This window comes from Myotis brandtii, unplaced genomic scaffold (assembly GCF_000412655.1).
Source record: "Myotis brandtii unplaced genomic scaffold, ASM41265v1 scaffold165, whole genome shotgun sequence".
Taxonomy (NCBI): domain Eukaryota; kingdom Metazoa; phylum Chordata; class Mammalia; order Chiroptera; family Vespertilionidae; genus Myotis; species Myotis brandtii.
Window position 1 is genome coordinate 2648218 of NW_005356042.1, and position 14375 is coordinate 2662592.

At 56.9% G+C, this 14375-nt stretch overlaps 1 protein-coding gene across 1 annotated transcript in view; it reads left to right on the forward strand.

The window, feature by feature from the left end:
* PEPD (peptidase D) overlaps positions 1 to 14375 on the forward strand; it is a 226226-nt gene that overhangs the window by 193935 nt on the left and 17916 nt on the right. The window contains exons 13-14 of the mRNA XM_005862666.2: positions 10608 to 10676; positions 11687 to 11764. Of these exons, the coding sequence (XP_005862728.1) occupies positions 10608 to 10676; positions 11687 to 11764 (147 nt within the window). The remainder of the gene's footprint in view (positions 1 to 10607; positions 10677 to 11686; positions 11765 to 14375) is intronic.

Sequence of the window (14375 nt, forward strand, 5' to 3'; positions counted from 1 at the left end):
GGCAGGCGGGGAACCTTGGCTTCCTCCATCACTGGAGCAAGCAAGTCTCCTGTTCGCTTCAGCTGTGTGGCTGCCGGCTGCCATCTTGGTTGGGTTAATTTGCATATCGCCCTGATTAGCTAATGGGAAGCGTAGCAGAGGTACGGTTAATTACCCTTTTGTCTTTTGTTAGATAGGATGGGTGCTTCAATGTAACGACCTGAACTGAGGATGAGCTGTGAAATGAAGGGAGGTGCGGCCAGGTTCTGGGCCGAGGGGAAGCGCTTGGTAGTGGAGCAGACTCGCACTAAGCGCTTGGCACCTGTGTCTGGGGCCCCAGCAGCCAGGTTTGCTGGGTGGTTTTGTTCCCTCAAGGGCCTGTTTGGCCTTTTGTCTATAGGGTCCACACTGACCTGGTGTCCGAGGCTGCTGAGCCAGGAGCAGGTTGGGGCACAGGAAAGAACCTGGGCTTGGGATCTCTCTCTCCAACTGTTTGCCAAAGACGCTCATGCCATCTGCGGCTGAGGAGCTTCTGGATCAAAGTGTGCCCCCCAGAACTAGAAACCAGCTCAGTGTGCCCCCCCAGAACTAGAAACCGGCTCAGAGTGCCCCCCAGAGCTAGAAACTGGCTCAGTGTGCCCCCCCAAACTAGAAACTGGCTCAGTGTGCCCCCCAGAGCTAGAAACCAGCTCAGTGTGCCACCCAGAACTAGAACCGTCTCAGAGTGCCCCCCAGAGCTAGAAACTGGCTCAGTGTGCCCACCCAGAACTAGAAACCGGTTCAGTGTGTCCCCCAGAACTAGAAACTGGCTCAGTGTGTCCCCCAGAGCTAGAAACTGACTCAATGTGCTCCCCAAACTAGAAACCGGCTCAGTGTGTCCCCCAGAACTAGAACTGGCTCAGAGTGCCCCCCAGAGCTAGAAACTGGCTCAGTGTGCCCCCCAGAACTAGAAACCGGTTTCAGTGTGTCCCCCAGAACTAGAAACTGGCTCAGTGTGTCCCCCAGAGCTAGAAACTGACTCAATGTGCTCCCCAAACTAGAAACCGGCTCAGTGTGTCCCCCAGAACTAGAACTGGCTCAGAGTGCCCCCCAGAGCTAGAAACTGGCTCAGTGTGCCCACCCAGAACTAGAAACCGGTTCAGTGTGTCCCCCAGAACTAGAAACTGGCTCAGTGTGTCCCCCAGAGCTAGAAACTGACTCAATGTGCTCCCCAAACTAGAAACCGGCTCAGTGTGTCCCCCAGAACTAGAACTGGCTCAGAGTGCCCCCCAGAGCTAGAAACTGGCTCAGTGTGCCCACCCAGAACTAGAAACCGGTTCAGTGTGTCCCCCAGAACTAGAAACTGGCTCAGTGTGTCCCCCAGAGCTAGAAACTGACTCAATGTGCTCCCCAAACTAGAAACCGGCTCAGTGTGTCCCCCAGAACTAGAACTGGCTCAGAGTGCCCCCCAGAGCTAGAAACTGGCTCAGTGTGCCCACCCAGAACTAGAAACCGGTTCAGTGTGTCACCGGCTCAGTGTACCCCCCAGAACTAGAAACCGGCTCAGTGTGCCCCCCACAACTAGAAACCGGCTCAGTGTGCCCCCCAGAACTAGAAACCGGCTGTGCCTCACAGGGGCCTCAGAGCAGAATCTATTGGCATTCACTGTTCATGTGACACCCTCACAATTTCTACTAAACCCTTGTCCCACCTGTAGTGTTTTATTTGCTTAATAGTTCCTTTACTTTTTAAAAAAAATACATTTTTTTTAAAGAAAGCTTTATTTCTCTGTCATGAGTAAAACCCAGTATGATTCACCATAAATGAAAGATTAACACTTTAAATATCTAATGCATAAAATGTATTTATTGGCATACCCCGTCTCATGGGTTCTTACCTTGGTCTGGGAAGAGCTAGCTCAAAGAGAGTCCCACCCTGTCTAGTCCTTTCCCCACCCCCGCCCCCAGAAGGCTCCCCATACACCCAGCTTCACTCCCTGGGGCATCCTGGGGAAGAGGGGGTGTTGGTGTCCCAGGGGGGAAATAGCCTCTGAATTGTGGTAAACAAGGACTCTCTCCCGCCACCCTTCCTGCATTTGGCCTAAATGATTCCTGGGGCAGCCTAGTGCATTTTTAAAGGGAGAGTTTTCAGTTTGGGGCCAAGAAAGGGGTTACTGCTGACATCAGCAAGGACTGGTGAGACTGGGTCTGATGTGAACAGCGTTTATCCCAGCATAAGGCGGGCAAATTGTGCCCATGTTACTCAGCTCTTCCAGAGCCGGGCCTCTGGCTTACTCGGGCGTCAGCTCCAGAGGGGTCTGGGTTCACAGAGGTAGAATTTCCCCCTTGAGCCCTGTGTGTGGTTACCATCTGGCCCCCTCATGTTCTGCCCTGTCTGCAGCTCCTGCCCCAGGTGCCCTGGGGGAATTCGCAGAGAAGGTACTAGAGGGGGCGGATGTGGCCAGCCACCTGTTACACAGATGTCAGTCAGAACCACTGGTACCCTTCATATATAAACCCCTTAAGGACCAATAAGGTGGGTAAACATTCAGTTTTCTAAGAAAGAAACAGGCCATGCAGAAAGGAAGCAGTATGAGGACAGAAACACAAAGCATGTTCACACTTGCCAGTTAGTGATGAGAGAAGGAAACAGTGTTTGTTTGCCTGTCAGATTTGCGGTCCTGTGGGCAGACAGTCCCGCAGTGCTGCTCCGCGCAAAAGCCTTATGGGTTTTCTTGGGTCCTTTGGCAGAACCTGCCCTGAGACTCAAAGATGTGCACATGCTCCGCAATTCTACTTTTAGCAATTTAGCCCGCAGACAGTGAAAGGCACATGGCCATGGGGTCAGTGGGAACACGGAGGTGGAAGCCACCTAGGTATCTCATGGTGTGGAATTGGTCAAGTAAATTGCAGGCTGTGGTACTGCCCACACAACTGTACACTTGTTCGGTCAATCAGCAGAAAAGCACTGAAAATCTCCTGTATACCAGGCACTATTCCAGGCTCTGGGGCTCCTACAGTGAAGGAAATAGACAAAGCCCCAGCCTAATGGGAGGTGAGAGAGGATGGATGGATAGATGGATGGATGGATGGATGGATGGATGGATGGATGGATGGACAGATGGATGGAGAGACTGATGGATGGATAATATGTTCGATAGTGGTGAGGGCTAAGGGGGCTCAGGACAGGCATCCCTGAGAAGGAGACAATGAAGGGGAGACCTGAAGGGGAAACTGCACTCGGCAGAAAGAATGGGGTGCACCCAGTGGCCCTGCGAGGGGAGCTGGCCTGGTGGTCCCAGGAGCAGCAAGGAGACAGACTGAGAAGACAAGAGGAGGTCGCAGTGAGAGTGAGAGGGAGGCAGGCTGCTCATGGGAAGCCAGGGTCGAGTTTGGTCAGAGGAGTCCCTTCAGTTGTGAAATGACCCCTCTGTGGAGCACGCTCTGTAGGGGACAAGAGCTGAAGCAGGGGGCCCAGTAGACCACTGTCACCATTGACCAGCAAAAGGATGGCAGCTGCACCAGGGACAAGCAGTGTAGTGGGAGAAGTCGTCTGATTCTGGACACAGTGAGAGCTTTGGAAAGGAAAATAGTATGAACCTATGTCTACTGTTTCTAGGAATTTTAGCAACAACCTTCCCTGGAACATCCAGATGGGTGGGACCATTTGTCCTTACAGATTCTTGTGGGCTCAGTTGGCCCCGTGCACAGGTATGAAGTAGAAGGTAAAAGCCGATGAATAAATTGATGCAATTACCTGGAAATACTGGCTTTATCTCCTAAGCTGAACCTACACAAAACGCTGGGACACTGCATTTCCTCTCCTGGCTACATGCTTGATGGAGACACATGCACACGTGTCCCCAAAGACTGGCAGGAGCATCCACAACAGCACTGCTTGTGCCAGTCACAGTCCGGAAACAACCAGAATGCTCGCCAGCCAAGGCTCCGTGGCACACCCTGGGGATGCGAAAGCGACGCCCCCCCGCCCCACCTCCCGGGCTCCACGGGCAAGGTGCAGAGCAGCAGCCAGACGCAGGACCTGTTGAGGATGCGAAAGCGGTGCCCCGCCCCACCTCCCGGGCTCCACGAGCAAGGTGCAGAGCAGCAGCCAGACGCAGGACCTGTTGGATTCCATTTACATCAAGTCAAGTTCGTGAGGGGAGCTGACCTCGGTGTGAGAAGTCAGGCTGTCTGTGGGAGGGGAGACTGCCTCAGAGCGGCTTCTGGGGACACAGTTTGTGCAGATCACTGTGCTGGGTCCTTATGATTTCAGGCCCTTTTCTATATGTGTGTCAGAGTCCGTTAAAAGGTGACTTTAAAAAAATGTTTACAGTTTTAAAAATCTGTGCTTATGCATAAAAAAGGCTTGGAAGGATGGTCAACAAAAATTGAATAGAGGTTATCTCTGGAGAATAAGGTTATGGGTGATTTTTATTTTATTTTTACTATTTCCTTTGTGTAGAGAATTTCTAGGACCTTTCATGCGTGTGTGTGTCTGTGTCGGCATACACACATGTGCACATGTATTAGGTTTACTAGCAGCCTGATGCAGCCAGGGCTTCGACAGCTACCCAGTAACCGATACCAAGGAGCTCAAGAACTCCACCCAGTCAAGCATGTCAAGAATAAAGGGGAATATTTGTTAATTGAATGTCATGTTATGTCCTCAGTTCTGCTTAATACAAGATAGGCAATTTAGAATTCCCAATTATCCAATTAAAATGCTAATTATCTCCTACCTTGATAAGCCGCTCTCGGGGACAGAGCGAGTGGCTTCTCTCCCGTGCTCCGCGTCTGCCTGCCGTGACCACCACCGTCTTTCTGCTGTCCTTGCCTCTGGTTGGTGGATTCTCCCCTTCCAGGGCCTCTGCCTCCCCAAGCCTCTCCCGGGGCACCAGCCCCCCTTTCCACCAGCCCGCCTGAGGCACCGCCACCCTGGGAGTGTGCAGGGCCCTTCGTCCTGGCAGACCCGTCTTCGGCTTAGATGTGAGGCCCGGGCTCTGGAAGGAGTAGCAGAGCAGCAGCCACCCCCAGTGCTTACGGAGCAGGAGCCTTGTCCTGCTGGCAGGTGCTGTCCCAGTCCCTGCCACTGCAGGCCTGAAACCTTGAAACCATTGGAGTCAAACCGTGCATGGACTCCAAGCTCCCACACAGATTCTAAGGGTTCCCTGACCCCCGCACATGGCCGCTCTGAGTGGAAGTTTCCTCATCTGAGAAGTAGGAAAATGGCTCTTCTCCTGGAAGGATTGTTGTAAATGCTAAATGTTGCAGGTGGCTGTTTGGTTTTTCTTCTTGGAGGGGCTGTGTCACCTGCCCCAAGTATCAGACAGAGTAGGCAGCAGGGCCTGCATTGGCTGAGTTCTACATGAGCCCAAGGCCTGCTCCCCCCGCCCCCCCCCCCCGCCCCCCCCCCCCCTCCAGTGCAGACCTTCGATCCGGGGTGCTGTGGATGGGACCCTGGCAGCAGCTGAGGAGTCGGGAGAGTGGCCTGGGCAGGGAGTGGGGCTAGTGAGTCTGTTTTCATCCAGTTGTCAGGCCCAGCACGCCCAGCACCACATACCCTCCAAGCCCCCAAGGGAGGTCTTGGGTCGTAAGATGATGCCGGCCCTGGTCCAGTACTGGGGCAGCGGGTAGGGGGAGGTATCAGGGGGGGAGCAGGGAAGGGACTCAGGGAACATCAGGAAGGAAGAAAGCTGCCGCTGGTGGAGACGGCCATTGCAGCCTTGCAGAGGGTCTGGCTCCCCTGTGGTCCCCGTCGGTGCCGTCTCGAAGCTGTGCCGTGAGCACTGCTTTATTAATAATGCATTTCTGAGTTTAGTCCAGGGCTTTAAATCAGTCCCTTCTTGGCAACAGACCATGTGATTGCTACTTGCTTATCTAAAACATGCTCGGAGTCTCGGTGGTGGCTCCCTAGCGTTCTCTGTGTCTTTCCTTACCCAGAGGTCTGGGGAGCGGAGGGGCGGGGCAGGCCCCCACCCCCGCCTTTCACCACTCCTCAGAAGGCCCACAGAGAACTGTGTTAAAGGAACTGGGACTCTTGGAATGTGAGAGGGGTGGGAGGCAGAGGCATCTGGGAAGGAACCGTGTGCTGAGCTGCCCTGGGTCAAGGGAAGCCCCGTGTGCACGTCAGTTTATCCTGGAAATGCTGCACCCTAGAGAGCCTGGCTGTGCTGGGATGGCGGGTATGGGTGTCCGGGCCGTGGATCTGCATGTTAATGGCACCTGTGTGAGGTACGGTTATCCCATTATACAGATGAGGAAACAGGCATGGAGAAGCCATACGTACTGCTGGTAAGAGGCAGAGCATCCGTGTTGGCTTTGGCGTCAGTGTTGAGCAGTGCCCCAGGAGGCTGGGTGTGAGGCCCAGGGCAGGGCAGTGGGGAACCCACAGGCCCGAGGGCATCCAGGGAGACTGCAGTGACAGCGGCTGGGCTGCCGCCTGGGCCCAGGAAGACGCTGCTTGTGGCTTCTAACACCTTAGCCCCCACGCTCTGGCCCCTGCCCAGATTCATAACCCTGTGTCCTAACTGTCCGCTCTCCTAGGCCCTCTGCTCAGCCCAGTGGCTTCCACCACCCTGCCCACCTCCCTTCCATGCTGATGTTCCTGGCCTGGCCTCCTGGCAGCCTGACGTGCATCCAGGCCTGGCCTGGGAGGGGATGATGTGGCCCACTGCCCCTGCTGACCGCCCTGGCTGGCTCACGCTTGTGCTGATAGCTGGGGATTCTTGCTGCCAGGGCAGCTGATGTGATTGTATAGGGCTGTGTCTATCTCCTCATCAGATGATCAACCTCAGAGGCAGGAGCTAGGCCCAGAGGGAGGCCCAGTGGTGCTGTCCCTGGAGACACGGTTCCTGCAGGTCTGGGCCCCAGAAATTCGCTGTCCCTGCCCATCAGTCATCTCCAGACTCTGACAGATGGGCCTGCCCCTCTGCCTCCTTACTCACAGCACAGACTCCCAGGTTACTCCCAGCTTCTCATTTATGCCTGGATGCAGAGCATTCTCTACCCGTGTCCCGCTTGTGAGGAATTTATAGGTGAGGATATTAGAAGAACGGCCACAGGAGGAAAGCTTCGGGGACCACAAAGCAGCAGGGTGTGTGTGAGGCTGCTGGTTCTTCATAAAATCTGCCCGACCTGTTATCAAGCTGTACTTGTAGGTATTATTTTCTATGTGTGGATCATCTCCATCTGAGGATTCTGTTACCAGAAGTTCTCAGGGTCTAAGCCTGCTGCTTGCTGTGTCTGACAACTCTTGTGAACTATTTCCGGATTGTGAGTTCATGTTCAGTGTATGTGGGATGTATATATGCATGTGTGTGTGTATGTATACGCACGTGTGTGTACATGTTTATGTGTATATTGTGCTGTGTACATGTATGCATGCCTCATGTACATGTTTATGTGTACGTATATGTGTATATTGTGCTGTGTACATGTATGCATGCCTCTGTGTGTGTGTGTGTGTGTGTGTGTGTGTGTGCGTGCATGTGCGCGCCTGCACACACACGGGCACGTGTGCAGATCCTGGCTGGCCTGGGTCGAGGGTGCAAATGTCCAGTTTGGTTTTGTGTCTGCTCCTGCCCAGTGCTCCAGGTGTTGCCAGTCAGGGACCGTTTCCAAACCATGAGGTAGTTCACACCTGAATCTGAACCCCATGGAGGACAGACCGTGCTATGAAATCTGAGAGAATGTTCTTTATTTTCCCCAGAGCCCAGGCAGGCTTCCTGATTGCCTCCTGTGATGCTCATGAATTTTCTCCCAGGTCTACACTTTTGCGGAGGGTGCACCCCTGCCAGGGCCCCAACTTTATGTGGGGGTGAGGCTCAGGTCTAGCCCCCTCCCTCTCGTGTGCCCAAGGGCTTGCTGCTGTCCCCACATGGCCGTGGAAGCCAAGGCCTTCAGTTCCCTTCCTTTCCGGCCTCCCTGTTCCTGTCCTGTGACCGCTGCTGATGGTATTTCATGCAGTACCTCCAAGTGTTGGGGGGAGGGTTTCCAGTTACATGCTCTGCCCTCATGTCGTTGTGACTGAGTTTGGCCATAGGCTGTGTCCGTCAGAGCTCAGGCCCTGTGGTGCACCCTCTTCTGGCTCCGTTTACCATATTGTGTAAAGGTCTGGAGGGGCTCTGTGGCCTCCCGTGGGAACCAGGTGGCTCTGCCGCTGCAGTGTGTCCTTGTGACTGTGCCTGCCGAGCGCTGACCGAGCTGTGCGGAGCCTCGAGTCAGCCATGTGGATTGCAAGACATGCTTGGTCGCGTGTCCACTCCTCTCTCCCAACCTGTCGAAAGTCAGAAATATGTCAGACTGGTGTCTTCCACAGGCCCCTGAGCCACCACACCTGCCCCAGAACTTGGGCGCCTTCCCGTGTCCACAGACAGACCAAGGCCCAGAGAGAGGGTCCGCCCGTGGAGGAGTGTGAGCAGAAAGCCTGGGCTCGTTGCAGTCACCTGCTATTGCCACCAGAGCACATCATGCCCAGCTGTGCGAGCCTCGAGTCAGCCATGTGGATTGCAAGGCATGCTTGGTCGCATGTCCACTCCTCTCTCCCAACCCCTAGAAAGTCAGAAATATGTCAGACTGGCGTCTTCCACAGGCCCCTGAGCCACCACACCTGCCCTAGAACTTGGGCGCCTTCCCGTGTCCACAGACAGACCGAGGCCCAGAGAGAGGGTCCGCCCGCGGAGGAGTGAGCAGAAAGCCTGGGCCCGTTGCAGTCACCTGCTATTGCCACCAGAGCACATCATGCTCACATCATGTTTGTCCTCACGTCATGTTAGGAAAGTTCATTTTAAAACAAATTAGGTGCTGAAGTCCAAATTGAAGAACTTCAGATCCTGTAAACTTCCAGCATGTGGCCACTCCCCTGTCTTTTCAGCCCTTCCTGTGGGTGTGTGAGTGTCCGCGTGGCGGGGAGACGAGCCGGTGCGGCGGTGCTGCGGGTGAAAGCGGGGTCAGCCGGTCCTTACTTTGGAGCTTCTACAAGCTATGCCTCTTACTCTCCATTGCTTTTTTCATAAAAGAAAGTGACGAAGGCTGTTTCTCCGAGTAAATTACACAGTAGAGCAGTGCCTGCTGCTGGGATTGGCTGCAGGAGGGAGCCAGCCCCACCCGTCTCCTCCGGCTGCTGGGGAACTTGCTTGCCTGCTCCTTCGCACCCTCTGCCTGCCCTCGCCTTCAACAGAGGCCCGCTGTCCCCCTCACCTCGAGAACAGCCATGCACCCTGAGGCCTGCTTCTGTCTGAGCTTCTCTCAAAGCCCAGGGAGCACCTCGGCCCCACGGCGTGTCCAGCTCTGAGTCTCGGCGTCCAGGCGGGCAGGAGGGCTTGCTGCATGGAGGGTGCGGGCTGTGGCCACTCTCCCGCTGTGACTTGGTCTTGCCATCCCCACGGCCTCTGGGACTGAGGCTGAAGTCAATGGCAGCCAGCTGAGTGCTCTTGCCGTGACCGGGAACGTGCGCTCTCCTCACCTCCCTGGCAATTCCTGAAATCCTTTCTCTTGAGGAAATATCTCGCTCACAGATACCCAGCCATGAGGTTCATAAGGCAAATATGAAAGCCGAGCGAACCGACCAACAACTGCTTCATACCCGATCGATCGTGACAATTATGCATAATTGGTGTTTACAGTGCCTGGAAGGTTAGACTCCTCCATATAGACGTTCTCTAAAACAGGCCTAGACTGTCCAAGCAGACGCACCACAATGCTCCTAGGGCCTCTGTGCTCTGAAGACCGGGAGGCGGGGTGGGGGCAGCACAGCCCTGTGATTGGTCCCCCTGCCTTGGTGGTGGGTGGGCAAGGCAGGGCCCCTGGAGGGCAGGGCCTGAGCTGTTGCCCAGGCCTCAGGAGGGGTGAGGGCAGTCCCCACCATCACCGCGTCTCCAGCTGGGTTCTGTAGAGCCTGGGCCCATGGAGTTCTGGGTCCTACGAAGAGACAAGCCCCCCTCCCAGTTCCTAAGGCATCTGGTTGAGGGAGGGGTAGCATCCTAGCCTCCCCAGAGTTCTTGCCATCCTGGCTTCCAAGGGTTCAGCACTGCTGATGTGATGTGGGTGTGGGTGTGGGTGTGGCTGGTGGGGCTTGTCCCAAGTCAGGAGAAGCAGGACCTGCCCCACCCAGGCCCTGCCTCTCTCCACCTTCCTGGAGACCGCCCTGTCCTGCTCCTTCTGCATGTCCCTCGCCCCTATCCTCCAGGCCAATGCCCAGCAGCTCCTGCTGTCTTTCCCCTGCGCCCCTCCCTGCGGTCAGGCCCCTGCCCCCATCAGCCCAGGTGAGTCCAGTGCAGGGTCTGGGAGAGCTTTTATGTTCCTCCCTGGCCTTGTCCAGCCCCTCCCAATGGCGGGGTGTGGCCACTGGACTTGGGAGTCACAGGAAGATACTACCTCCAGCCCTGCAGAAACTGTGGCCCCTACGTCAGCCCATCTCCCCACAGGGCCAGGGCTGTCCTCGATGGGCCTGGCAGGCTGGGCAGCGCCACAGTGTTGCAGGCGGCAAGCTCCTCTGGTCTTGTTCCCTCCGCACTGACCTCTGTGCTCGGTGGCTGACCCTGGACTTCAGCTTCAGCCTCACAGAGCGATGCCGGGGAGCTCAGGCCTCGCAGGGGCCATGCAAGCTGTGATGACTCAGCACCCTGACTCGTCTCCCCTCTCCTGCAGCCTCTTCGAGCACTACTGCTACTCCCGGGGCGGCATGCGCCACAGCTCCTACACCTGCATCTGCGGCAGGTAAGTGGGCATCCTGGCCACGTGGGGATGATTGCGGAGGGATTACGGGAAAGGGAGGGGTCCCACCGTTCCCCAGCTTAGATGCACCTGCTCACTCCCATGACCACACCAGTGCCCACCTAAGCTTGGAAGTTACTTCTCCTCCGAAGGCCCCAGGAGCGGAGGTTGACTCTGCCTGCTGGGAGAGCTGCGTGGAGGAGGGAGCCTGGCCACCATGGCCTCCTCAGCCCTCCCACACAGGCACACTCCCGGCATGTTGGGCTTCTGTGTGGAGTGCGTGCCTGTGCGTGTGCGTGTGTGTGTGTGTGTTTATAGGTATGTGTTTGAAGGGCATGTCCTGGCTGTGGGTGGCCCCCTTATCCCCTTCCTCTCCGGTCAGATGGTCTGGCCCCACTCAGCCAGGACGGAGCCGGCGATGCATGCGTCCTCGGCACATGAATAATACATGTGAACGTGTCAGTCCTTGGAAATGTTCTCTGGTAGATAGAGAGAAAAATCATTATTTCTACTTTTATGATTCCTGAGACTCCCAAACAGGGCCATAAATATTACACCCAGGTGAGTTTCTTTCCTTTGGACAGAAGAAAAGTCCTTTTTTTCTTAAAGGCATCGCTCATGAGGAACGTTCTCTTGAGCAGAGGAGCGTGAGGCCCGGTGCCGTCTGCGTCCCAGCTGGACTTCCGGGGGCCCAGCTGCGCCCAAGCCCCTCCCAGTGGACCTCCCCTGTCCCTTCAGCCACCAAGAAAGGAGGCTTCCCCGGGCTCCCCATTCTGTTCTTCACGCGTGCTGCCCGCACCAGACCCACCCCCAGCACCGGCCCGAGCAGCACCAGCAGGGTAGCCCTGTAGGGGGGCCCTCAAGCCGAGAGGCTGCCCCCCAGTGTGTGACTGTAGTGACCACAGGCTGTGGGCCTGACCCAGCCACCCTTGGCCTCTGCATCCGGGTATCGTCCTGCCCATGCTTGGGGCCTGTGGTGAGGACCAGCTATTGACCTCCCCTTCCCTCTGCAGTGGTGAGAACTCAGCCATACTGCACTACGGACATGCCGGGGCCCCCAATGACCGGACCATCCGGGACGGAGACATGTGGTGAGTAAGGCCAGCCTGAGCTGCCCTGCCCTGCTCTGTGTGTGAAGGGCGGGGCCACGTGGGACCCAACTCAAGAGTGACTAACCCGGGCCTCTGGGTTCCACCCTGCGAGGGCTGACCGCAGCGAGGCCTGGTCCTGCTCTGGGCCCAGGCTCCTCTGCCACGGGCACCGGCCGGCGTGGTGCCCCCTCTCCAGGAGCGAGGGAGCCCCGAGGGGCGGGGACCGGTGCTGCGGGGCTTGGGGACCTGGGAGGCGGGCTCTCTGAAGAGGGGCTGAACTGTCCCCCCGCCCTGCCCTCTGACCTCTGCATTAGCGCCAACACACTGACACCTCTGTCTCGGTGCTGGGAGGGGGGGCACCTCTGCCCCTCTGAGACTTGGCAGCCTCGGCCACAGGACCCTGGGCATAAGCGGCCATTGGTTCAGGAGGTTGGAGGTGCTGCTTCGCCCCACAGCTGTTCACGCGCCTTTTCTGAGCAGTTTGATGTGCTCCCAGCTCCTCGTGGAGCCATGACTAAGCAGTGTGGGTGGGACCCTCGGATCTGGGCCTGGGCCCCACCTTGCTGGGCCTCTGCTCTGGACCTTGGGAGGGGTCTGTGGGTGTCTCTCAGACCTGGACCAGGCCCCCATCTCCTGTCCTCTTCACCACCCAGACATCAGGCGGGCCAGTCCCGGCTGCCATAGGGCTTCTGAGAGCTGCCCAGAGGCCACAAGCCCCACAGGCTGGCCTGTCGTGGCCTTCGACATCGTGCTGTGGCCATGGACCACAGGTGAGGGCAGCGTGGGGCATGTTCACTGTCCCTCCCGGTCTTTGGAGCCTTTCCCTCCTGCTGCTGAGGCACCTGAGCAAGGCTCCCCCTGCCGGCTTCCAGGCGGTGCCGGGCTTCCTCTCCGTGTGTGCCCTGCTCGTCTGTCCCCGAGCTGGAGTTCCAAACCCCTGCCTCATGCACGTGTGACCCAGCCCTACAGCAAGGAGTGTGGAGCCTGTGCCCGGGGATCCCCAGCCATGTCCATCGGGGGGCATGAACTGAGAGGCGTGCTCTGAGTTGTCACTGCCAAGTGTTTTGGGGAACCTGCTGTGCCCAGGGTCCCCCTCCCACAGGGCATACCAGGCTTTGTGACTGGCCAAGTCTCTTCAGTCACCCGGGGTCAGTAGCTGGACGGGATAGTCTGTCTCAGGCCACAGTTGGTAGGAGCCCAACTCAGCCCTCAGGAAGGAAACAAACCACTTAGTTCCTTCTCTGAGCCTCAGTTTACGCATCTGTGAGTGGAGGTAGCACACACCTCTCGGGACCGCGCGGTGCAGAAACCACGTGTGCCCTCTCCTCGGGGGCCTGGGCCAGGAGCCCTGCTGCTCTCTGTGACCCTCTCTGAGTGTCCAACTGCCCCGGACCGAGGGCGTGCAGCCTGGACAGGCCCCCCCCTGGACCGGGCACCAGAGGCACCCTGCTCCCACAAGTGACCACGTGCAAGCGAGGTCACTGAGACACAGGAGAGGACCAGGTCCAAGTGCAGGGCCAGGGGGTTGGGAAGGGTTGGCTGCCTCAGACTGGGCTCAGCGGGTGACTGAGGAAACAGAGGGGCCGGCCCTGCCCCCTGGGCCTGGGCTGAGCCCTGTTGGCCCCAAGGAGAGACCGCCTGGCCTCTTCAAGGACTCTTGACTCCTGCAATGTTTCCTGATGTTCTTTGACTCTGTGGCCCATTCTGGCTGGGAGGACAGGAAGTGGGAAGCCAGGCCCCAGGCAGGGTCTGGGTCTGGCCACAACAATGGTCCCAGCTGTTCCGGGGCAGCCCTGGCCAGCCCGAGGGCGGGAGCGTTTCTGTCTGAGCCCGGCACACCCAGAGGAAGTGGCTGCTTCTCTGCTCCCGTCTTGATTTGCCCCAGGGAGTGTCTTCACCCGGGAGAGCCGGTCCCAGCTCTGATCCTGGGGTGGCCCCCGCAGGGTGGGCCTGGCTGACCAGGGCGCAGCAGACATCAGGCCTCCCCCCAGCCCAGGTGCTGTGCCCTCAGTCCTCCTGGGCAGCACTGGCACCTGCGTCTCCTGGTCACAGCTTAGAGACAGAAGTGATCCAAGGAATCCCTTGGATGTTAATGCCAAGCCCAAATTGGTGATTTTATTTTTCTAGTGCCAACTTTGAAATGTAGCCAGTAGAATAATTATGAGTTTATTATAGTCAATTTATTATGAAGCATTTAGAACAACATGTTTTGTTGATTACTGCTTTGGCCAGATTGCTGGCAGCGTTTATAAGCCATTGTTTTATTGAAATTGATCTGTTGAGCGCCCACTGCATTTGGTAAATAATAAATCACTCTGTTATCCCAACATAAAAGCCATGGCACTTCATCATAAGGTATGAAACCAAAATATGAGCAGAGTGCAGAATGCTTCCTGAAGCCAAATCTCCCAGAGCAGTGACGCTCTGTGTCCCAGCCCCTCAGTGTCTGCCAAAAATGCCCCAAAAATACCTTAACACAGGGGCTGTTTGGGGAGCGGAACTGGTCCAGGTGAGTCAGACTTGACCGGATAAGGTGGGGAGTGGGGAGTGGGTGCTGAGTGCACCAGCCCTTTCTATCCCTCTCCCCAGAGTCCTAGACACCCTCCCCACC